Raw genomic sequence first — 25,767 nt, 5'->3', positions numbered from 1 at the left:
CACAAAGCAGCAGCCAATTGGCCATATATTCATGGAAGTATCTTTTGTGGCAGAAGTTGAGTGACCTGCACATTCACCTAAAACTGATGAAAGACATCTGGAGTAAATTTGAGTGAAGACAGGAAGTTTTGCTTTGTCATCCAACATCAAAAATCACAATTGCACTTCTGGAAAGATGGTTTTAAAAAAATCCCTCTTGAAAAAGTAAATGGCTAATAAGGTGTGTCCGCTAGAAGAAGCAGTAAGATGACAAAACACAGTGCTGAGATTCCAGAAACTGAATGATTTTGATGTCATGTTGGACAATTTTTGTAATCTTTAAATTGCCTGTCAACTACAATTAAAGCTATTACAACGAAACTATAATCCTCCTTTTATTTAGTCCTACTTATTGCCCAGTAAATTCTGACTTTCATTACTATATTTAAGAGCTTGACATTTGAAACGTATTTATTGATTTAAAAAGCTAAAATGTATTATTATTATTATTATTATTATTATTATTATTATTATTATTATTATTATTATTATTATTCCATCCATTCATCCATTTTCCCTAGTGGCGTCGGGAGGGCTGCTGGTGCCTAAAAGTAGGAACGAATTTTCTGTGACTGTTACGTTCAGGGGGAATAATTTGTTGCGCCATGTTCCTAACCGGAACTATTCGTTCAAAACAGGAAATGAGGAGCTTGACGGACTCCATTTTCTAGCTGTCGTTTGGGATTTCGTTGTTTTACGTTTTCTTTTTAAGGGACTCCTTTTGTCCGTCTTGTTAGATTAGAAACCCAAACTAGAATCCAAAATGGGAGGCGGAGATTTGGTAAGTTTGATTTAAACGCGTAGGCGAAAATATGCTTCACGTTACAGATAAACTAAAAAACTCCATTAAAAATATGTCATTTAAATGTACGCCTCTTTTCTTGCGTCTTCAGAGAGTAACGAGAAAAGCCGAGAATTAGTTTTGTCTTATCAGGAACTATCTTTTAGTTTTGCGAAATTAAATTTAACGTTGATTTTGTTAATCTTACATTTAATGGTCACTAGTAAGCTAAGTAGCCAACGTATTCCAGTGTGTCACTTTAACAATTTTTTACAGTAAAATTATCATTACTAGTGAACAAACGACAAAATAAAGACCAAGAAATACAACAGTCATGAATTGGCCGTATTCTCCACAGATACTTAGACAATGACCCTGAACCGAATCACATTGGAGTTGTTTAGTTCAAAGCATGTTTGTGCTAGAATGGCTCAGTCAAAGCCCGACCCAGTTTAGAAACTGTGGCCCGACTTTAAAACTGATATAAACTGATATCAATACACTGATACAAAGGTGATGGTGACTTACGCCAAGAGACGTATAGCTTTAGTTGTTGATTAAGGGACACTGAATACAACCACACCCAACACTTAATAGATTGTCATTATTTTCAGTAATATATATTCAACTTTCTGTTTGCATTATGTGAAAGTTGTAGAAATTGAGCATGAATCATTTTTGGCTGGCACTGAAGATAAATATTTCTACAATGTCTTTTCCCAGAATTTAAAGAAGAGCTGGCATCCCCAGACTATGAAAAACATAGAGCGAGTTTGGAAAGCTGAGCAGAAATATGAGGCAGAACGCAAGAAGATAGAGGAGCTCCAGAAGGAACTGAAGGAAGAGAGAGCCCGAGAAGAAATTACCAGATATGCAGAGGAAACGGGAGCCATCAAGTAAGCTAGACCTAACATCTTCAGCTACATTTATGTGGTGTCTACTGCCGTAAAATAATTGGGTTCCTTATTATTTTTACCCAACAGGAAAAAAGATGATCGGCTTGACTGGATGTACCAAGGCCCCGCTGGGCAGGTGTCCAGAGATGAGTACCTGCTGGGGCGTCCCATTGACAAGCAGATCACAGATCAGTACGAGGAGCCAGAGAGTGGCCCTTCAGCTGAGACCGGCCTCCTCCCAGGGTCGATATTCAACCCCACAACCCCGGCTTCTGGCCTCGATTTGGCAGCAAAGATCAGGGAAGACCCCCTGTTCCAAATCCGGTCAGTAAATCCACCTTAATCCTGTAACTCCTGGAAATATATGAGCAAAATGGGAAATGAATCCATGTGGTTTTCACAGGAAACGAGAAGAAGAAAAGAAAAGAGAAGTTCTGACTAATCCAGTAAAGATGAAGAAAATAAAGGAGATGGTAATTACTGGTTTACATAAAATAAGGTTTTTGTGACATTCTAATAATGTACTTTACTTTGTACTTAGCCAAACATTGACACAAACATAAAAACATTTGTATTAACATTTGTTCTTCAAAGTAATTCACATAGTATTATTGATATCTGTTTATTGTTACTTTCTTTTTTCTATATAGTTGCGTCAAAATCTTGACAAAAAAGACAAGAAAAAGAAGAGGAAGAAGGAAAAGAAGGAGAAGCGAGGAGACAAGGAAAAGAAAAAGGAAAAGAAGCATAAGAGGAGAACTTCAAGTTCAAGCTCAGAGGAAGAAGAAGACAAACACAGGTGTGTGTGTGTGTGTGTGTGTGTGTGTGTGTGTGGAGGTAATAAACTGCAACATCTGCATACAAATTTAAAGTTGTCTCCTTTTTTCTTTTCTTCAGATGAGCCAGGCAGTCTTGTTTTTAGTTGAAGTTATCTTTGATCGTTGTTTAGTTCTGTTTTTGCACAATAAAATATCATCCATTTGCATAGAATGAATTATTGTTGATCTGTTTCAGGTCAAAAGACGGTAAATCACGTTCGCGCCATCTTTCAGGATATGGTCTGCAGGTCAGTAAGAATCTTTTTTTCTGAATAAAAACTTTAAGCATTTTAGGGGTTATGAAAGACTTTATTTAATGAAGAATTGACAGGATGTATATGTGTGGTTTTATTCCACATCTTACAAAAAAAAAGTCTTAGTCTTTACTTTATGTGCAGATCATTAAATTAAACATAGATCAGCGGTCAACTAGCTCCTACCTTTAATGATCGCTTGAATAATGACCATTTGTCAACAGACTGGATTCCTTATTTCATTGTCTAAAATTTGTATCCACCCATCCAAGAATCACAGTTGACATGAAAGAGAGATCTTCTATTGGAGTATGACAGGAACTACAGTTGTTTTATTAAGTGAATTTTGAAATTGGCACGAGAAAGGGAGATGCACGCAAGTAACTAGTGTTTTATTTCCTCTCAGCTTCCAAGCGGTAGACATCAGCAGGCTTCAGTGATGTCAAGTAACTCGGGGCGCCGAGAGAGAAGCCGCTCACGATCTCCCTACAGGAACCACAAAGACAGTCACTCTTACAAGAAGGTGGAGGCGAGAGATCCCAGCCCACAGAGGGAAACTTACCAAAGACAGAGGAATCACGTGTCAAAGTAAGACTTCCTGATCAAAATGGCAAACATAAAATACTGTTTGAATATTAATCTGTTGTGTTGAGTTTTGTCTTCATCAGCACCCACAGGGAGGCTAATTCTCTATGTTGCTTTACGTAGGAAGCTTTCTGTAGAGGAACTGGAACGAAAAAGGCGTGAGATGATGGAGCAGGCCAAGCAGCGGGAGGAAGACAGGGAAAGCAACGTGAAACGCTACAAAAGGCAAGACGAGCAAGATAAGCAGAGGGAACAAAACGCCAAGCACGACCGGCATGCTGGCTTCATCCAGTAAGTCCAGGCGGGAGAGGCTCCTTGTGTTGGATACAGTAATAGGTGCTTTTTGTTTAATTGGATCTTTTTTTTTTTTTTACAGTAACATGAAGCTGGAAAGTGCTGCTAGCTCATCTTTGGAAGACAGAGTGAAGAGGAATATTCACTCCATTCAGAGAACACCAGCCTCCCTGGATAACTTTATGAAGAGATGATTACAGCAGATTAGTTTAATGACTGGAAACATGTTTTCAGACTTGCCTTATTTCTCAACATCTGACTTTTTAATGTAATAATTGAGACAAAAAGGTAACATGGGAGCAGTCTAAGTGGAGAGCACAAGCCTCCGTCCTAAGGCTTTTATTCTCAAAAGCGCATGATAGAGGAGGAAAAGTCAATCATAGTGGTGGCTGATTTAGTCATGCCTATATCGAAAGAAACATTGATGAATAGTACTTGTACAGTATATTGTAAATGATTTTTAAGAGACTACATTGACCTGTTTTTTTATTTTTATTTTATCAGGATTGTTTATTTTATGTTCTACTGTAAGTTGGTTTAAAATGTAACTGTTACTAGCCCTTTCATTATTTCCTTTGTTTATAAAGTATATCTAGCAGGAAAATCTGATTGTGTTTATATTTACCAAACTAAACTCACATACACCAAATGTTTTAGAAAATCTACAGTCAATTTTATTTAGCACATTTAACCAACAAGGCAGGTTACTGTACCAGGCTACTTCAAATCATTTGGACTTAATGAACTAGTTTTGCACAATTTTCTATCTCAAACTTTTTCTGAAACATTGGAACTGAGAATGGACAAACCTGACAAAGGTTACACACTTAAGAGCTGGATAGTACTAAAAAATGAAGATGTGTATCAACAAGCAGGATTTGTTATAAGCAGTGCCATTGTTGGTGTAGTGATGTCATTAAATTAGATTTATTCCCACAAATCTGGCATCATTAGAAGTCTCATTGGAAACGTGGAAGAAGATGCTCTGATCTGATGAGATCATTTAACTTTTACCTGTCTCTGGAGGAAAATGTAACATATGCATCATGCAGTGGGATCCTACATGTTGCTGTTTTACAATGGACAAGTCACAGTCCATAATTAAGACAAATTAGAAATTGTAACAAAGCTTAAACTTTTGTGTTCACAAATACTTTAAAAATTGGCAAAAATCCAAGTTATTTATCATCATTATTATTTTTCTGTTATTCAGCATCTCTTCATCACTGCCACCAAGATATTGCTGTAATTTGTCAGTTTCGCTTTGCTACACCTCTACCAAACTATACCGGGAGCAATCGTCCAATGGCATCAGAGGTTCTCGTGGAGGCAGTTGACCAGCCAATGACATTATCCCATCGTGATGACGTTTAAGAACCATGTTCGTACATTCTCTGTGTTTCTAAATCGTGTAGTCATTCTCATTCTGGGGAGTTAAAAATCAGTTTAGACCAACGCAGGAGCGATTTACAAGCTTCTAGCTACTAACAAAGAGAAAACAACACCCTCAAAATGGTAAGAGAACAATGTATTACTCCTCACATAAGCTTTTAGTTTAGAAAATAAATTATTTACGGCTACCAGAGCTGAGCTAGTAGCATTAGCATGCTAGTTTCAGTTTATGGCTAAAAAAATGATCAAAAATTATCTTGAGAGTACCAATTAAAACGTACCTTAATGTCATTGTGAGCTTTATGTCGTTAGAAAATGCTAATCAGTATAAAGGATACAAGTTCTAGCCGCTAAGGGAAACCTTTAACATAAGCTATGCGAACATTTTCTGCACAGAAGCTAAACATGTTCGTTTTAGTTTCCTGGATTCACTCTCAACTCATTTGTGGTTTAAATGAACATATCTCCCTCATCTGCCCTCAATACTTTGTTGTATAGTCTGAAAATCTAAGCTATTTGCAATTATTTATCCATACGTCTATGTCTGCTCTGTCATTCTGAATTGTGCGTTTAGCTCATAGCTAATGTAAAGATTTCTCAGTGCTTTAGTTTTATATATTTTGAACACTCTAAATCCCCAGGAACTGTTATGAAAGTGTGTAAAAAAATACAATTAAAAATGCATTCTTTACTAAGAGCACCAGTTCACCTTTTAACCCTAGGAGAGTTTTTATGCTTAAAATAATTGGTTCATTTAGCGGTACTCATTTGGTTTATAGTGTTGTTAATAAGAAATTGGTTACTATGGTATCACGGTATTTGCACCAAATATTTAAGTTTATTAGTTCGATCAGTTTTAACTCGTGGATTTTTGTAACTGGAAATATTTCCCTCAAAATAATTGTTAAATGTAAGCAAGGGAAATGTTTCACCCAGCTGCCCAGTAATGTGCAGCAGCCTAATGGGAGAAATATCGCTGCTTTGCTTTATACTTCATACACTGGAAAACACTGACACTTTCTTAGGATCTCTCTTGAAGGATTTAAAAACTTTCTCAAACGATCTGAAGTTTCTCAGTCAGGACTGCAACTTTTTTGCTTATATTAGCACCTAGTTATTTATGTCAGTAAACTTTTTCATTAATCATCACTAGGAGGACCTCCTCTTTTTTTTTATTTCTAAAATCAATAATTAATTTAAACATCTTCACTGCATTCAGTTTTAGCATGTTTCCCTCACAACAGCTGACAAATGAGTGGACCTTGTTTTTGTATAATGACTCATTGACCTGATGAAACAAAATCAAAGTCAGACTGTATTATCTGAAAATAATAATAAAAAAGAAACTAGTAAGATTTGTTCTTTGCATCTGCTCTGACTTACTGTCCATCCTTTTATCCAGTCTATAATGAACTATAACGGTGGGGCCGTCATGGCCATGCGGGGGAAGAACTGTGTGGCGATAGCTGCAGACCGGCGGTATGGCATTCAGGCTCAGATGGTCACCACAGACTTCCAGAAGGTCTTCCCCATGGGAGATAGACTCTACATTGGGCTGGCTGGACTGGCTACTGATGTCCAGACAGTGTGAGTGTCCCTGACTTTAATAATCCATTTTCCCCACAACAAGAAAGTGTTTGTCACAGAAAGGAGCAAAATATTGCAGATGTATGTTAGATGAATGATGGAAACTTGTTCTCTCTACATTGTGTTTAGAGCACAGAGGCTTAAATTCAGACTGAACCTGTATGAGCTGAAGGAAGGTCGTCAGATCAAGCCAAAAACCTTCATGAGTATGGTGTCCAATCTGCTGTATGAAAGGAGGTGAGTAAGTTTGGACAGCTCCAGGTTTGTCTGTACAATCCTTTTTCTGTCAGAAATTTTCTGTTTGGTTTCAAGTTGAATCAAAAATCTGTTGGGTTTTCTTTTTTTTCTCACCTGCTGAAACATTTTTAGTACATCTTGAGTTCAAATGATGAATCCTGAAAATTGGTATTACCTCTGAGTTAATCTGCGATTCTACTTTTTATTGCAAAGTGTCATAGTTTCTGATTTTCAGTAACTCTTGCAGACAATTTGTGTAAATTTGATGCATTTCAAGGCGTCACTAAAGTATGGCTATACTGTGGTATATATTTAGATTAAAACATTTTCCAGATCTGGATAATTGTGGAAAGGGAAATGAAGTACGGAAAAATATTCGTTTTACCATATTTTACTCCATTGACTAAAATGTGTGTCCACTGATCTAGCTTCTTATAAATTAAACTATTTATTTATCCATCCATAATTCCTCCAAATTATTGTCTGTCCGTTTGTATTGCTATTCATAAAATTACACTCAACACACTTAACAAGGCTAATAGGTCAAATTAATACCAGTTATGATACAGTATAACCACATTCAGAGTATCATGCCAAATGGTGTCAGAGGTAGCCCAGCAGACTGAATTGAGTTGCTACCTTGCAGCAGTTCCTCATACAGAGTGGAAAAAGACTTTTATTTTACCAGTGTGGTTATTGTCTTTTTTTTCTTTTCTTTTTTTAAAAATTAGGTTCGGACCGTACTACATCGAGCCAGTGATCGCAGGACTAGACCCCAAAACGTTTGAACCGTTCATCTGCTCCCTGGATCTGATTGGCTGCCCCATGGTAACAGAAGACTTTGTAGTGAGCGGCACCTGCTCGGAGCAGATGTACGGCATGTGTGAATCGTTGTGGGAGCCGGACATGGTCAGTATTCACTGCAGACGAGTGAGACTTAATGAAGTCATCAGATTTTTGACAGGAACCTTCACTGAGAGCTGCCTTTGCTGAAGGAACATGACGTGTGCATGTTTGTTCAAACCCATTAATGATTTTTTAGTTAAAAATAAAGGACTAAAGGAATTTTTAAATTCTTTTTCTTGAGACTTGTGTGCATCTGAATCGACAGCTTGTGTTTTCAGTTCTTCCATTAAATGCAATGAGGGCCACAGATCTTGGTTATAATAATAGTTCATTTCCTATCAATCAACAGCCACATTACTTGGGATTTCTAATCACAAAGTCTTACATTGATCATTTCTGTGTAAAACCTACACATCTAAAGTGCAGGAAGTAAACCGTTGGCTTGTATTTCCATGCGACTAAAATAATAAATGTTTGTGGTCCTGCAGGAACCAGAGGACCTGTTTGAGACCATCTCCCAGGCGATGCTGAATGCAGTGGATCGGGATGCTGTGTCCGGTATGGGAGTCGTCGTACATGTCGTGTAAGTGCAAAACGAACCCGTCTACCACCTGATCCCCTCTCAGGTGTTTGACATGGCCTGGAAAAATGTTTATTTTTCTGTTTTTGGTGCAGCTTTTACTTCATTTAAACAGTTTGTATATGGAACTATGAGTACCTTTCATTTTCCTAATTTGTAATGGAAATATTTAGACTAAGAAAACCATAATTTCTGTAAAATTTAATTGATTATAGCGTACTCTGTAATGACTTATAGAGTCATTCTAGAAGTGATTTTGTGTCTAATTGTATTGGAAGAACTGGAGCAGCAGAAGTTATTTTTTAAACAACCCTTTACATAAAGTAATGCCAAAGAATATTTTTTCTACAATGTAAAAAAGCAAACAAACAGTAAACTATTTTAAATTAAAGGTTTCATCTTACAATCATGTCTAAGCTCAACATGATCGTCAACCTCTAAATACAGATATTAAAATGTTGACTGAATACACCATGGCAATCAGAGTGACCTATTCTTTAATTTTAGAAATAATTGTAGTTCATCATCACTAAGAAGATTAGGCCCTTTTTTGGTTGATCAGATATTTTGCTGATAGTCGTGTGAAAACAGGAAACACGATTAAATGTCTAGTTTACTTAAGGGAATAAACAAAACACCTGTGGGAAGCCAATGGGACCAGTAAAGTCCCATTGTTGTCCCATTTCAGAAAACACATGAACTGACCTAAAAAGGAAAGAAGCCACATTTAATGAACTGATGAAGGTTCTTGTTCACAGTTTAAAACAATCCACAAACGCAGCATTTCAGCCACAGCACATTGTAAAGCACAATGGATCAGATTTTATGGTATGGGGACGTTTGTCATATGAGGTTTGAATCCATCAAAATACTTGAGGTGACGTTGCTTCATGTCGATGGAGACAATTAAATGGAGACCAGTGAGAAAACAGCATCTTGTTTTCAGACCAACAAGCTTAGTTATATGGAGGGAACAGTGTGAGCACGGGAACTTAATCCAAAGGAAGCTCAGCTTGTGCTGATATTAAATGCATAATTTATGCAATATAAAACATTTTTTAAAAAGTAATCACTTCCTAAATAAATGTGATCAAATTTTCTTCATGTTTTTATTTGGAATAGAATTAGTAGTGTTCCCAATGCTATTATTTTGAACACAGAACATTTTGCTGTAGGTCAAATTGCAGATCTGGAGGATTAATGTTGGTTTTAATCTTTCACAGAGAGAAAGACAAGATCACCACACGAACCCTGAAGGCCAGGATGGATTAGAGCATTTGTTTCTCTCTCTACACTTCCTTTCTGCAGCTGTTTTGTATAAAAATGATTCAAATACACCTGTTCTGTTTTCTTACTCATCTCTTCAATAAATAAATAAAAAAAGGTTTAAACAATAAACTCTTGTTATCTTTGAGCATGCTTGGTCCATGATTAGTTTGAACAGGCTTGGCTCTTGTCAGCCAAGGGATTTTGTTGCTTCCCATCTGGAGACTTGATGAGGTATAATACAGTAAATGAATGCATAATTTAATATTTGGTGTACCCTGCCTCTCACAGAGATGGGTATCTCCCTGGCAACCCTGTAAGGATAAGCTAGTAAAGCCGATGGATGAATGAAAACATGATTAACAAAATATTTATTTCACAATTATTTTGTGGTTATGTGCTGTAGCTCAGATTTGTTTTGTAAAATAGACTTGCTCAACAAGGTCAGTAGGTGGTGCCAACAGCAATCTTGTAAATATTAATTTGCCCTGCACAAGTTATTTAATAATTTAAATAATGAAATTTTCTGTCAACATATAATGCATTGATTGTACACGAAGTTATAATACTGAGACATTTATAAATTGAATAGTTTCGTTTAAAGAATATTTATTTATTAGCTTGTGAAGCCTGAACATAATGAACATAAGGCAAATACTTAACACATGAGCTGAAACTACTGAATTCAGGCAAATAGTTAGCAACTAAATATAATTTCTATAATGTATACATTTAAATACCTTTAATTTATTTTATACAAGTAATTTTAGTGCTGAACTTCAAAAAAAAAAAGTACAAGAAAGATATTTATACGCTCAGCATGACCGTCTGATGCTAATTTGACATTTGAGCGGTTTTGTTTCCAGAAGATGAAATGGTACAACATTGAGGGCTAACAAAAATGGCGGCATGTCTGAAACCATAGAGGCTTTTTTCTCTAGCCTCAGGTTCAAAGTTTACATACATCCCAACAAATCTTAGCAACCATACCGTTTTTGTGCGGCCACAATAGGTAAATTCACTGACTAATATAACCGCTATATCGTCTAGCCCATCTTTATCGAGCTGCATTGCACTAAGGAACCTTTTAAAAAAAAAAATAAGGAGAAAGTTTTAACCACATTTATGTGATTGTAAACTAAAAGGTGCAACTGAATAGATTTATCATTTGGAGACATAACTCATTCAGTGTTGAGGAAGGATGAACATTACTTTTTTTGCAAAGGGTTTTTTTTTTATTCAGTTTCCAACTCAATGTGAATTGGTCAGCAGGCAAAAAACATTCCCTCATCAAAAAAATGTTGAGTTTTTGTGCAATTTTCCTCCAGAAAATCTGTAAATAGCACAGAGGACAACAGAAGAGCAAGGACAACAAAAACAAGATAAAACTCCCTTTAATATGCAATGAGTCATTTTTCAAGTAACCTTTTTTCCTAACGTCTGTTGGTAACAAAACAATACTGTATACAAACACAAAATTGCTACATTAATGTAAACAAGATATAAAAATGATCATTATGGTAATAAAACAAGTATTTGCTGCAGAATTGCCCTTTTTTGTTTCACGCGAGTTTGTTTTTCCTTACACCAACCAACCTCCACCAAACTTACGGGGTAAATTTTTTTTTTTTAATATCCCGAGACATTATGGCAACATAACATTCAAACTGTTTTTTAATCCTTTTGTTGGTTTAGTCACAACACTCTGATGCAAAGTTAAGTGGTTTGATGTTACAACTGGTGCTGGAGCCTCATGTACATGTCAGCCATGCATTTTTTTTTTTTTCTTTTTTGACACTGCATTCGTTTACTTTATACACTGATATATTAATGTGTTAATCTCGAATTTGTCAGCAGTACATGTAAATCGTTTGAGAAGCCTGGTGGCTGCTTTCAGAGGAGTTTGTCATGCAATCTGGCCATTCTGCACCTGTTTGTCCAAAAGAGAAATCATAAAAGAACTGCGTGAACAGAAACAGAGGAGTCTCTAAACTGACGGACATAGTAACTGCTGAAGCTGACACTCCCATTCAAGGCATTAGTGAGACAGTTTTCGTGCTGGCGTGTGGAGCAAACAAGGTGTTGCAGAGAGTAGACTTTTAAGGGGGAAAAAAAAGTATATATATATATATAAAAAAAGGACAAGAGGTTACTGGGATTTGAATTCACAAAGTGAGGAAGTGGTGGCGTTGTGTAACAGGCTCAAAGGATTTCCCCTCCATACACCTCCCTGCAAAACCGCTGCAGGTTGTTGGATCATACTGGATGCTTGTTTTGTTTTTATTTATTTTTTTAAGGGGGGAGACAGACCTACACACAGACAAAAAAGTGTGGCTTTTGACTGATCTATGACTGGAGGTGACCGGGTGGACTGGAGGATGAGTCTATGATAAGATGTTGGACATGAACTCGTAGAACCGTTTGGAGTACTGCTCCGGGTTCACCGTCGAGATCTCGGCCCCTGCCTGTGGAAGAGAAACGGGAAACGCCTTACAAACTTTTTCACTTTGATGCACTGAATGTTTTCACAGCTTTTGTTTCACCGCAATATCACACCAGAAACAAAGACAGAAAAATGATCAATGTTTTCAAATACTTGTTGGAGAAATTGTGGTACACAAATTAAGACTTCAGTTAAAAGTAAATCCAGAAGTAGTCAAGTAGATAATCAGAAAACCGACACAGCTTTGGCTAATTCCTGCAGGACCGGATTGGTCAGTTTATAAATATCTGCTAGGATCACTATGAACAGTTGATACCGAATACATAACACTCAAGTGGTCAGTTCTTTGTGAACTATGTGGCCTCAATTAGCCTCAAGCTGCTTCCAGTCTGCTGCTGATAATTCAGCGCATACTAAGGATTGAACTGGGAGCTCTTTGCCACCATCTAGTGACCAAAATGTGAACTACATCTATTTGTGATTTATTTTTTTTATTTTTTTGCAGCACCCAGCTTTATTTTAAAAACGTTAAACAGCATTCATTGTACAGAACCTTATAGTGATTACATTTTAAACCACGACACTGGAAAATTTGCTATGCCTTATGTCACTTATTCTTGATGCATCATATTCAAATTAGGCAGCAGGAAACAGACTGATGTTTTTTGTACTCTTTTGTAGCCAGTCTGGTTTGATGTACACAGAAAACCACATGATTTTGGCATTTAAGCATAGCTGTTATTTATAAATGCCAGATTATATTGAAAGAAAAGAGTGACTGGCAATATAAAATCAGCCTAACGATCAGATTATGTGATTTATGCGGTTTCAGATTCATTGTCACTGCCAATGAGATATTTTTGCTACCATATATTTCGATAAAAAAAATTCTGATCTCACTCAGCAAAACTCTGATGCTGCTGTACAATTAGTCCTATTCATATTTCAATTCTAGTTTTCTGTCCAATAAGAATGGACTGTAAATAGTCTCAGATCATGTTGTACCTCTTAATACTCTTAACTACACTAGTTCAAACAGAAAAAAAGGAAATAATTTAATTACTTCTTCTCCACCCCAACTAAAACATTTTCAGCACCACCCAGGTAATAATCCTTTTAACATTTCTAGAATTACCAAACAATGAATTAACCACTGAAATCATAAATAATAAAAAATAATCAACAGTTCCTGTGAACCAACACAAACATTTTTTAATAGCGCTGGTCCATCTGCCATTACTGTCTATAGGACTGCTGGAAAGAAATCCACAGTGCTGTGTCAGGGCTAACAACAAAAAGGATAAATTAATTAAAAATATGTTTTCCATACAGCAAATTTGGCCTTTCTTCTAAGTGAGAAACAGGTAGTATGTTTTATCCTGTCATCTGCCTAACGAATCAAATCTGGACATGCAGAGCTTTATCTAGACCTGAAAAAAAAAAAAAGTCCATGCTTTTCCACATGCAAACTCTGAATTTTAAACTGAAAACAGGATAGAAAATCTTGTTAATCAACCCATGTCTAGTTTCCTAAACAATCTCAAAAGCAATTTATGAAAACTATTACAACTTTAGAAGTATACTGTTATTTAGTTCTCCTGCTGCAATAAATGTCCTGTGTTTCTACACTTGATTTAATTGAACCAAATCATTATAATTTTAATATTAACCAGTAGGTTTCTATTCCTTACTGCTGATTTGCTAATAAAAACAAACAAGTTGTGCTTAGCATAAACTAGCAACCAGTTAACTCCCCAGCTCCTTTGGTTGTTGTAGATTCACTTTAAATCTGCTTTGCCAGAAATAGCAACGACTGTTAAGCCACTAACTGGACCTGCTGGACCAAGAGACCATCTAATCAGAGAAAAGCCAAGATGCAAACTGCCTGTCTGCATTTGTGCCAACCTTTACTCACAGGAATAGTTCTCCAAATGTCAATATTGTTCTGTACACGCGTATCATTTACAAGTGAACCTTCTGGTTTGTCCACAAATTCAAAGTCAAAGCCTTCCTGTAAGCTACCTGCACGCCTATGTTTGCCTCCTTAATCAACAGCAGCGTAATAAATTCACCTATAAGTGAGGGCCGACTGATTGAGGTCTCCAATTACATGCTGCTCCTAAAACAGCAACTATGTAGAGAACAAAAGCAGCAATAATGTAGAGAACAACAATTAGCAGTGCGGCAAGGCCGCCGCATCCAAACACTCGTATTAGAAGACTCACCCCATGTTTCACAGTTTTGGCAGCATGTGCAGCTTTTTTCTTAGCGTCATAGTGCGTGAGGATGTCAATAATAGCCATGAAGTAAACCTCCTTCTTCACAGCACCTGGAACAAGAGTAACAATCACCTTTTGTGACCAATTAAAAATATTGATATTAAATATTGAGAGACAACCACAGCTGATAAAGATGATGAATTTGGGTTTATTCCCAGTGGCTTTGCAGAGGTATTCACTCCTCTAACTTATTTTTACTCTTTGGCACATTGCAACAATAAACTTTGATGATTAGGATTTTATGATCATTTAAAATACCTCGTCACACATTTTCTTAAGTCTGGACTTTGCCTATAAATTTGCCTATAAATGGTGTTCACAGGAACAGACTGGACAGGTTTGGTTCCATTCCACTGAAGGGATTATGAGTTAATAGTGATGTGCAGCGTCACACAAACAGCTTATGCATTTTCTCACATAGGCATATAGTTCAAATTTGTTCTGGATTTATTCCACATAATTACAAGCAGAGCTTCTTGTAGCTTGCTTTCCTCATGGTGTGAATCACTCGACAGATTCTCCCACCTGAGCTGCTTTTAGTTTGCTGCTCCTCTAGAGTTACTACAGACTCTCTTTTTTCAGATGATGGATTGAGCAGAGCTGTGTGAGGACATGGTTTTATGAGGTTCCTCTCTGACATGTCAGCTGGGTTTGTTGGTTTATATGATGCCGTTTGTTCACTAAAAAAACCTCAGAGGCCTTCACAGAGCAGCTGTGTCCGTACCGAATGCAGGTGCAGCTCATTCACTCATTCAGAGTCGTCGTTGGTCGCACTGGATATTTATTTTGGGACGTCAGCGTAAAAACGGCCAAACACTTCTCAACTACACTCCACTCGCTGTCAGATTCATCCCATAAAATCCCAAAATCCCATATTAAAGTTTGTGACTGTGACATGCCAACATTTTTAAATAATTCAACCAGCATGACTACATCTGAAAAGCATTTTACGCATCTTGGACTGCTGATAAAATTTCAATATTTCTGCCTGATCTGATTGAATTAATGAACTGCTTTGAACTTTAAAAACCTGGATGCTCACTGTCGTGGCTCTTGATTGCGTAAACATCCACAGAGGGGTCGAACTCCCCGGGGCCAAAGAATCCTCCACAGTTGAGGGGGTTTCCTGGACTGTCCGGAGGCGTGCCGAAAGAACCAGTCAGCACGCCTCGACCCATTTCGTCATTCTCAAACTCCTCCTCGTCCCCGGCGCCCTCCACGTCCATCTCCTCCTGCTCCGCTCGCTCCACATCATGGATGCCTACCAGTAGGCTGTAGTCCATGATCTTGAGTGTGGCCAAGAACTAAAACACACACGTGGGGAAACCTTCATTACTCAGGGCTCCTACTGGAACATTTGAATGGCAGAAAGCTTATTTTAGATGTATCTGTTGAAGCAGAGCTTGGTGGGTTAAAACATCAGGAGAACAAACCAAAGTTTCTCTACCTCCACATCCCGTTTTAGCTTCTCCAAAAAGTACTTCTTGTTATCATCTCCTATCTTTAACTTGTGCCCTTCATTCAGGAAGTCATTGTCTTTAAAAGTAGGAAGCTCTTTAGCCTGAGGAGAGAGACACATTATATCAGTTTTCCATCAGCCACTTTAGTTTTTACTGGGCAACTAAACAGACTTCTGTGCTTCATCTATTGTTGCATTTTTGAAACATGAACTCTTCAAAACAAGACTCAGAACATTTTGATGTTAATATTTTAAATGAGGCCATTGCACAAGGTACTACCAGGGAGGATCTGCTTTCGTTCTGCCTAGAACGACTTAATTTAGCTGTCATTTGACAAGTTTGCAGCTGGGGTCAGAGGAGGGGGGTTATTTTTGTCCCCTCATGCCTGCAGCCATCAGCACACAGGATTAAGGCTTACCTTCTCCTTGTCACTGGCTTCCCTTGCAACCGTAGAACCCTAAGACCGGGAGAAATAAAAAAAATAATAAAATAAGAGTTGAAACCCACACAAAATACATCACAAGATTTTTTTTTAACACAGCGATGCATACACAGGAACAAGAAGTGAAACTTTTGGGTTGATAAAAAGGATGTGAGATTGGTATGACGACATCAAGTCGTCCTTTATCCTAAAGCTCAGCACAAACTGAGATTTAACAGGCTATATCAGTGAGCTGGACTTCTTTTCTACTCCAAATATTTTTATAACTTCACTATCCTTCCACCAAACTTTGATGCTACCATGAAATAAACTTCAGGAATTATTTCAAAATAACTACATGAGAAAAAACAAAATGCAAACACAAAGCAGGCACTTTTAATTTATGGCTCATCAGTGCAAAGCCAAACCAAATACAGCTGTTGGCTAAACATTGATTGCTTTTTCCTATAAACTGCAGTTTTGCTTCCGTTTCGTCAAGAGGTAAAAATGCAGTAAAGCTCATCTGCATCGTTCTATACTCCAGGATTCATTGTTACTGCATGTCTGCACGTGCTGCAAGTCCCAATTCCTCTCTTTTCAGACTCAAACCTTGATTTATGTTCTGCTTACTGACAGACAAACAAACAAGTTGATAAATGACAGAAAAACATGTGAATGGAAGCCTAAACGTATGAAATGACAGGTGGATGGATGAACGGAAAACTGGGTCGGTGGAAGGATGTAAGGACGAGCGGACTGAAGTGAATGGATCGAATGTTGGATGGAAAGACGGGCAGTCTGGTAATTGCATTAACAGACTGATGGATGCACGAATGGATGGACAAACAAATGGAGAGAGGGATGGAGACAAAAGTTTGACCGCTGGAGAAAACCATCAGCCACTCCATAAGGATAAGACGGTTTAGCCGATGGATGGATGGATAACGTGAATCCATGAAATCAAAGTCAAAAGTTATATACCGTAATCTCAAGTCAATGTTCTGGCGCATAGCTGCAAAAATCCTTGTGTAGCAACATTTAATTTAATCTTCAAATCAGGAGATCATCAAATCCTACAAAGTCAGTTTTAAAAATGTCTAAATTTATCCAGTCATTTAGCAATTCTAGCTACACCGTGCTACACGCTTTTCTTTTGGATCCAAAACATTCATCGGTGACCCTGGAGCACATTTGTTTTTTTCCCCCCCAAATACCAAAGGCGAATACAAGTACGGGTAGAATCCTGATCAGTTTCCTACCTTTAGGTCGTACTTGCGGTGCACAGTGAGACGATGGCTGAAAACATTCCGGGTCACTACCATGTACGTCTCCACGCCATCCACCGTTAGCCTGTACATGCCCAGGAACTGAGGGAGCAGCGTGTTGCCATGACACTCCACTGTGAACTGGAAGCAACGAGAGGAGACGAGCGCAGGGTGAGTGGGAGTGATGGATGAAATATTCAGCTTACAACGCTGATTAAAACTCAGCGCAGAGCTGCTCTTCTGTCATTTTACTTTATGCATCAGTAGTTAAAGTGACCTGAGACGAAACAGATATAATTGTTTCTCCACATACGGCTCCTAAAAAAAAAAAAAGACGGTTCTGAGTGAGTCTACCTGATGATATTTCTTTAGGATGTTGTGCATCTCAGCGATGTCCTCACTGGAAACAGTTTTGATTACAAAGCGATGGTCGTAGCTGGTCAGGAAGCGGTTGCCGAAGCGGCCCTGGGAGTCGCTGTTGAGCGGGGCACTCCTGGTCAGGGAGTTCTGCCAGAAGATGAAAAATTATTACTTTTTAACAACTAATGGGAATTTTAATTTCTTTTGCTGGTGTTTGGTGAATCATTTAGCAAAAGGTGTGTAACCTGGTAGTCCTGGTCGTCGATGGCGAAGCGCTCCCTCAGGTTTCGGAACACCATGGGACAGTACTCTTTAAACTTAAAGCGACTCGGTAGATTTTCTCTGATAGGGAGGAGAGAGATAAACGGTAAATGTAACAAAGTTCTGAGCTCATGTTTAACGGGAGGGGAAAAAAACAGACGAAATCATGCTTGAATGTAGATCGCCAAGTTTATTTCCGCTAACTTAATCATGCAAAGGTGGCAAAAGCAATACAGCAATGATACTAGCTGTAGCTTTGTGTAAAATCATTGGTCCATTTTGACATTTCACTGAGCTCCTTGTGTGAAACGTGAAAAAAAACAGGAAACTAAAAGATACGTCTTCTAGTTTCCTGTTTTATTTTTTTCTGGTAAAGATTTCTAAGTTTGTATTTTTAATCACAAGTCGTCTTTTTTTAAAGGATAATTCTTTGCACAATAGAGCCATAAGAAAGGTTTAAATAATAAGGTGACCCACGTTTAAACCTGACGCCTCTAATAAACAGATCATTGACAAATACTAAACACCAGCTGAGTCAAACAGCGATTTACACACTGTGAAGATAAAGGTCACAGACATAAATTGCATTTTTATATACAGACCATTAGCGACTGCATTTCTGTGTGAAAGTTCCCTTTTCTACCAGCAGGCTCAGTGTTTAAAGAAGTAAGGATGTCCTGATCCAATCCCAGGATCTACCAAACCTGGATTTTCTCCTTAAAATTAAAGTATTTTTACCTTTTACATTTACTTCCACAATGACAGAGAGACTGTATTGGCTGCTGCAGATTCCCAGCCATCTGCTTTACATGAACTGCTCTGAACACTGGGCACAGATAACTGTCAGAGGAGTAAAGTTAGACTAGCAATAGCCTGCAACCTCAGCAAACAGCGGCAGATGGAAAAGGTTTCAACAGGACAAGGTGGAAGTTCACTGAGGACTATAGAAGTGTGTGTCGAGTCAAATTTAACAACAAATGATCAAGCTAGGCACATATTAGATCATACCATGTCAAAAGAAACTACAGCAGCTTTCTGACTCAAGTTAATTCAGAGTTGAAACAAAATACTGAGGCTGTGCTGTAGAAGGGCCAAAAAATAGCATTTTAGATGGCCACAAATATTATCGGAATATTGTGAGAACAGAATTAGTAATACTCAGTAGGTTTGCTGGGAAATTAAGACCAATGATTGTAGGTGAATATCTAAAATGCCTCTAAGATGAAAAAAATGTTCTTGTCAAATTAGCAGTGGCTTCGAAACAGGTTTTAAGGAACTTTTAGCTGAAAATTTGTAAGAAGAACCAAATTATCTGCGACAAAATAACACCTTCATCACTTAAAGCAAAACTAAATTCCAGAAAGACTTTACAGGATGTTACAAAACGTTCTGTGGAGCATCATGAAAAGCTTGACAATAAACTCAGATTTAGCTGACTGTGGTAATTACATCCACAATTTGAAATATTTAATATTGCACACCAAACATGAACAATACATGTACAATATAAAAATGGTGCTCTTTCGAAGATACATCAAATTAATGATACAATACACTAACAGAAATTATAGCTAGTATTTATCTAATGTCCTTTAGCGAGTGACAGTATTTTAATCTAATGGTTTTCCATTTTATTACAGATTTTCCCCTTGAAAACCAAAGACAGCACATGAACTGTTATACGTACTTGTTAAATAGGTGGTTGTCCACTTTGATCTTACTGTAGGCTTTAAAGTCATCTGGCATCAGCATCACAGGTACAGGCACATTACTTAACTCATTAATCTAGAGGAGAAAAAAGGAGAAGAACAAAGGTGGTCAGAAAATTGCACCACAAGAGCCAAAGCAGCAGATCTTTACACAAACATTCCCCACCGTTATCAATCCCATGAGGCAAAGCGACTGACGACTTATCGTGAACTTATTAATATTATAAGTCTTTTAAATAAGATACCAGAGAAACTGCCAGAGTTAGTTTTTCTGGCTGCATGGAGCACAATACTGCAGTAAGGCCCATCCCCCACTTGTTGCTGCATACTGCTAAACTGAACGGCCACACTGGTCTATACTAAACTGGTCTATCCGACGCCCGCTTAAACCCAACCCCAGGTCACTTCTTTAACAGTGGTGATTGTTTTTTCCCCTTTTCAAACATCACACAAACTGACCAGGTGCAAACAAAGAATGCGTGCCTGGCATAACCCGATACGGCACGATATAATAACACAGTCAACAGAAAATATGAACACACCGAGCACACCCAAGTTCATCCATACAAAGCAGGAGCGCGAGTAAGCATGCGACTCATACCTTGTTGTGACAGTCACACCCACAATAACACACCCACCACCAAGTGCTAAAGCTGCATGCTCACCGGTCACATTATCAATCTGCTCATTCTCTCAGATGCTGGTAAACTATTTGAATATTAGCTGAATTTTCCCACTATTACAAGGAGGACAAATTCAGTTTGAGTTTTTCCACCATCAAAAGTTTCTGCAAACTCAGAGTGACAGAGGAGAGCCATCCATCATCCTTATTGGGATGACAATATTCTAAAACCAAAGAAGCTACAAGCAGCGTATGTGCCGACAGCCTGACCAAGCAGCTGAAATCGGATCATTATCCTCTCATAACAAAAGAACAAAGTGTAAAACTGAATACGCTTTAGAAAGCTGAATTTAGTGTCCTTATTTTAGATTTTCTCCTAAGTGCATTTTACATTTTTTATAACTGTAATAATCAAGTTATTTTGGAAATAATTGGAATAATTGTTGTTTTAAATATTGTCGTGTGCTTCATATGCACCCATGCATAACAGTGAAAGAAACATAGATTTGCTTTCCCAAATCAACAACAAAATAAAAACAAAAAAAAAACACAGTTTCTAAGAGAAATTAGCATCATCACTTCCATGTGACTTGATCCTTAGAAGTTTGCGGCGGCAGCGATTCGCTCTCAGGCCGGAGAAACCACAGTTTATAAAGTGCTGCTGTTCAACCACGAAACACCGATTGTATCTGGAGAAACGCATCCAGAACAAAAGCTCGCCCAGAAAGACAATGAGATTCCTGTAACTGACATAAAAACAAAAATAAACATGCTGGCAAACACAAGAGGAGACAGGCTAAATGCCAGTGTGGCTGTTTGGCAAATTCTTTTAGTGCAGCAAGTAAATAAACCACACTGAAGCACTAACTTTTACCGTTTCTTTCTCTATCCCTGCTAGGCAACAATTAAACATCCATGAAACTTCTGACTGGAAGGGGACAGCTTTGATGTGAAGGCTGCTTGATGTTTCGACTCGGCCCAACACCCACACCTCAAATCATCAGGCCTGTGTGCAGCACCCACACACCCAAAGTTCACCCGCTGAATACTAAAGATGCTGCAGTGATAAACATCCCATTAATGGCCTCTCAAATCCCCAAGCAGAATGTTTTTTCTACCCCCCCAGCGTACCACTAAATTTAGAAGGCTGCAGGTATTTTTCAGTTCTGGCAAAATCAACTCTGAAATGACAGAGTTATCGACACTGAAGTACAGCAAACTAATGCTGAGAATTACAATTAGCAGATTGGGAATTTGACAAAAAATAAAATCTGGATATAACAAATTTATGTAGAGTAGACATTAGTGGGATGGAGTTTTAAAAAAACCCAACAACATAGGAACCTAGATATTAATAACATTTTAGGTTAAGAAAGTCAAACTTCAGCACAACAATACAAAAAACAAACTGCTGCCTGGACACTCAGGATTCTCCTCCAAATTATCCCACCAATCACAGTATAGATGGATCATTTTAACCATTTTCAGTTCCAACTAAAACCTAGTGAGTTTTACAGGATCGACTACAGTGTTCGTTCCAAACACAAAAACAGGAAGAAAAAAAATGGGTTATAAAAAAAAGGAAGCATAACTGCCTCGAAAGGATAACAGAAGTAAGAAGAGATTTCAGTAAAATCTGTGTCAAATGCACCAATCAAAAGGAGCCTACTTCAAATACAAAAGAAAACATGTTTTTTAAAACTCCATTTCTTATCTTTTTATTCAAGAGATGCAATCTAACCGGCCAAAGTAGCATCACATTTCTACCGGTCTCATGAGCATTAAAATAAAACACTTATTTTTATTCAAATTCAAAATTCAGAAAGTGCTGCTTTGCTCTAGAACAGGGGTCCCCAAACTTTCTCCTGTGAGGGCCACATAACTTGTCCCTTCTCTGATGGGGGGCCGGGGTCATTTTGTAACAGAAAAAGTGTGACGATTGTAAGAGTGCTAAACATAAAAATGTATTGTTTTTCAGAAAGCACAATCAAATAACCTTTTCTGGATTCTTCAGAGAACAAAAGTCAGGAAATAACACTATTTATGAAATAAATAATAACCAAATAACACTGGGTTCTCCACATAAAAAAAGGGTTAGGGTCAATTATATGCATGTATAAAATAGTTACTAACTAATAGTTAATAATAAATAAAGTTCATTACTAAGGAACATTTTATTGCAAAAGTCCAACTTATCAAATAAAAATGCACATATATGAAAATACTCTGGTATTGTTCAGGGGGCCGGACCAAATGTGGAGGCGGGCCGCATCTGGCCCGCGGGCCGTAGTTTGGGGACCACTGCTCTAGAACAACGACAGGACAATTCTAGAACAGCAAGGAAAAGAAACAACCATATAATGGGGTCATATTACACATTTTTAGGACAAGTATTACTGTTGACTCATATCTAGTGACCAAATCTTGATTTATAGTTCAGATATAGAAACAGGAAGATAAACGGTAAATGGATTGAACTTATATAGCTCTTTTCCAGTCATTTTGACCACTCAAAGCGCTTTACACTAGAGTCACATTCACCCAGTCGCACTCACAAACACACACACATTTATACACCGGTACGCAGATCGGTAGGCAATGTAAGTACATTTTACATTACAAACGGTTTATTTATGAACAAATTTAACAAAACAACAACAAAAAACACTGGTTAGCATGGCCACAATATACTGTGTATACTTGGCTTAATCAAAAAAAATTGAGTAAGCATCCTACCAAATGTATTAATAATTCAAGTAAAAATGTTTAGTAGATAGGATGTTATTCCATTTTGCCCTTCCACTTTTGAGTGACAGTGGGAGAGTAACAACTGTTTCAGCTGGAGGTTTCTTCGCCACATGCTTGGCCAGGATGACTGACTGAGTAAAAATTGCTACAAAGTCAGTGACAGTCAACTGGGCTGTGCTTTTCTTAGACAAATACAGTTAGTTTTATTAATATATACCAAAATTTGAATTGACATGAAATGTATTAGAATCGGAATGTATACATTTGAATCCAACTCTGCCTTTGTTATTGCGTTGTATTGCTTTGAACTGCATTTCTGCATACGATTTGAACCCTGATTATCTTTGAAATTGCCTTGAGGTGGCATTTGTTGTAAAAACGACACAAAATTGAAACCAACTAAATTGAGATCAATGTTGCCAAGTTAATGTGTTGTTGAGCCAGCTGAACATGGGTTTTTGCCAAGTCGCCTCAGTAATCCATTGGTGCCCTGAAGGGCAACTTATATCACACGCATCTATCAAAAGTGTGGACAAGTGCAACAGTTAAGGCAAAATCCAAAACTGCTTGTGCAACCCACTCCATCCATCTACCCATCACTGCACGGCCCATCCACAGAGCTTTTTTATATAGCCACAGGCAGCCTCAGCCAAAAGAGTATGCGATAGATAGATTTTCTGCTCTAATTATAGTGAGATGATGCAACGGAATAAAGTGCAGCAAAGAGACGAAGGAGCTCTACTCCAGCAGCGGCAAATACGAGCTCGGGAACAGGTTTGTTTTGAAAATCTGTGTAACCTGCTGCCTGTCCCGGCCCCTCCCACCTCACCATGCCTGCACCACAGCAACAGCACATCACGACTCGCCAACGGGAAAAAAGAAAAACAAAAAACAACAACAACAACAAAAAAAACCCACTTTGCAATCCATAGTAATCTGTGATGGCAGAATAATCCTCACTGAGAAAAAAACTAAATAAATCTCTGGTGGGGGGCATGCAGATTTCCTGAGCTCAGATAACAGATACTATGCTCGAGATGGATTCTCTTGTATAGATTGCAGATAAACTCTTATGAAGTTTATGCATTTCAAATAAAAACAAAATCATGATTTCTATTATCTTTTTTTTGGTGGGTCAAATATCAGCTCTAAAGTGGTAAAAAAATATATATTCTCAGAAGGAAATAAAAATATGAAATATAGCAAAAAATGCTTATTGAAAACCAGTACTTCAATTTAAATTAAAAAAAACTTTCCGTTTGATTATAGTATTAAAGCAGAATGTAAGTGACAATCTTAATATTTTTTTTTTTTTGCGATGGCTTTGAAGCATGAGAGCTTGTTTGACAGATGAAGAGCGGCTAGCTAGGAAGGTGTAGCTAAACGAAAACACGCCGACACACGGAGGTAGTGGTGATGAGCTTACCGTGTGATTGACTCCCCACATTAACACGCTCAGTATGGGCTCGCTTGCTCGGAACAGCTTCACTTTCTGTCCTATAAAATGCTTCTTTTTCGTCTTGGTTTTGCTGGCGCTGACGGCCGCCGCGCTGGTGCAGTTGGATGACATGATGATGCCGTCTCCGGCTGGCTGTTCGCTTCACGCAACAAAAACAACCGAAGAAAAATAAACCCGCAAAGTTAACGACGTTGTAAACTGAAATCTATAAGTGCATCGTGGTGGCCGCCTCGCTCTCGTTGAGTCTGTGTTACTAAGGTAGCAGGACTGCGTGTATGTATGTTGTTTGGGAGGCAAGTCAGCGGCGGAGCATTTTGCGCCGTCACCACCCTTCCTCCTCCCGAGCAGGCCGCGGCGGAGTCCAGCGAGGAGCAAGCTAACCGGCCATCGGGCTACAAGCGCCGCCGCCCTCGTTTTAAAAAAAAAAAAGAAAAGAAAAAAAAAAAAGCAACCAGCAGCGATGAAATGTCGCTGTCCAGCTCTTTTGTCGCCTTCCCTTTAAGTCTGGTAACCTGAAACTGAGACTGTGCTGTGTTATTTGAAGGTGAATAATCCCTTCATGATGAGCTGGAGACGGTTTATCAACCGCCCGCCGCCAGACAAGCGATGCGTTTGGGGTGTCCTCAAGATGGCGTCTGCGCCGCACCCCCTGCTGGCGTAGTGGTGGAACTGCAGGGGTTCCCATTTTAACCTGAAAGAGATTTCACGTTTATTCTGGATTAGGTCATTTAAAAAAAAGAATTTAGATATCAACAACTAGTATTTCATTGTTACTGGTATTTCGACACCAGTAAACTTTTTTTTTTAAATCTAGTTAAAAAAAAATCTAACCTTTAATTCGAGTACATCTAATCAGTAGGGACAAAATAACTGTTTCATGTCTCATGTTTTTTTCCCCCAATGTTTCTGTATTGTCTTCGCAGCTAAAGTGTAAATTTGTTTGCTTTGTGTCTGGACAAAAACAACAATCATGGGAATGTCGTATTCCTCACTGTTGTTGATTTTATTAAATTGGCAGCTTGACAGACCCTGTATGGCTTAGTTTAGACAGAAGATTCGACAAATTATGATTATTATAACAAATTTAGAGGACAAAGAACTAAATGGGAACCATCGTAACACCAACAATTGTGACATACAAAACAAAATAATAAAAAAATACTAA

General features: G+C 38.0%; 3 protein-coding genes across 4 annotated transcripts; 2 read left to right on the top strand and 1 right to left on the bottom strand.

The window, feature by feature from the left end:
- The first annotated feature begins 642 nt into the window (after positions 1-642).
- cwc25 (CWC25 spliceosome associated protein) lies at positions 643-4,271 on the top strand. The gene is made up of 9 exons (XM_028017352.1): positions 643-820; positions 1,544-1,716; positions 1,804-2,040; positions 2,120-2,189; positions 2,367-2,515; positions 2,731-2,782; positions 3,195-3,376; positions 3,497-3,664; positions 3,750-4,271. The coding sequence occupies exons 1-9, from the start codon at positions 803-805 to the stop codon at positions 3,859-3,861; spliced, it is 1,161 nt and encodes a 386-aa protein (XP_027873153.1). The 5' UTR covers positions 643-802; the 3' UTR covers positions 3,862-4,271.
- A 745-nt stretch (positions 4,272-5,016) lies between these two features.
- psmb3 (proteasome 20S subunit beta 3) lies at positions 5,017-9,721 on the top strand. Its single transcript, XM_028017354.1, has 6 exons — positions 5,017-5,182; positions 6,462-6,646; positions 6,776-6,883; positions 7,615-7,792; positions 8,218-8,312; positions 9,533-9,721. The coding sequence occupies exons 1-6, from the start codon at positions 5,180-5,182 to the stop codon at positions 9,579-9,581; spliced, it is 618 nt and encodes a 205-aa protein (XP_027873155.1). The 5' UTR covers positions 5,017-5,179; the 3' UTR covers positions 9,582-9,721.
- Positions 9,722-10,953: 1,232 nt separating this feature from the next.
- On the bottom strand, positions 10,954-25,247 carry LOC114144473 (phosphatidylinositol 5-phosphate 4-kinase type-2 beta). Of its 2 annotated transcripts, none has more exons than XM_028017350.1 (10): positions 24,570-25,247; positions 19,752-19,849; positions 18,049-18,145; positions 17,798-17,950; positions 17,438-17,584; positions 16,176-16,214; positions 15,745-15,858; positions 15,340-15,601; positions 14,244-14,347; positions 10,954-12,040 (listed from the first exon to the last, which is right to left on the bottom strand). In XM_028017350.1, the coding sequence occupies exons 1-10, from the start codon at positions 24,711-24,713 to the stop codon at positions 11,960-11,962; spliced, it is 1,239 nt and encodes a 412-aa protein (XP_027873151.1). In that variant the 5' UTR covers positions 24,714-25,247; the 3' UTR covers positions 10,954-11,959. The 2 variants fall into 2 exon arrangements, with proteins under 2 accessions (XP_027873151.1, XP_027873152.1); XM_028017351.1 differs by having other exon boundaries at positions 25,055-25,247.
- Between the last annotated feature and the right edge of the window lie 520 nt (positions 25,248-25,767).

This window comes from Xiphophorus couchianus, chromosome 5 (genome assembly GCF_001444195.1).
Source record: "Xiphophorus couchianus chromosome 5, X_couchianus-1.0, whole genome shotgun sequence".
NCBI classification, from domain to species: Eukaryota; Metazoa; Chordata; class Actinopteri; order Cyprinodontiformes; family Poeciliidae; genus Xiphophorus; species Xiphophorus couchianus.
Note: the sequence above shows the minus strand (reverse complement) of the source record. Positions and strands in the feature narration are given on the sequence as shown.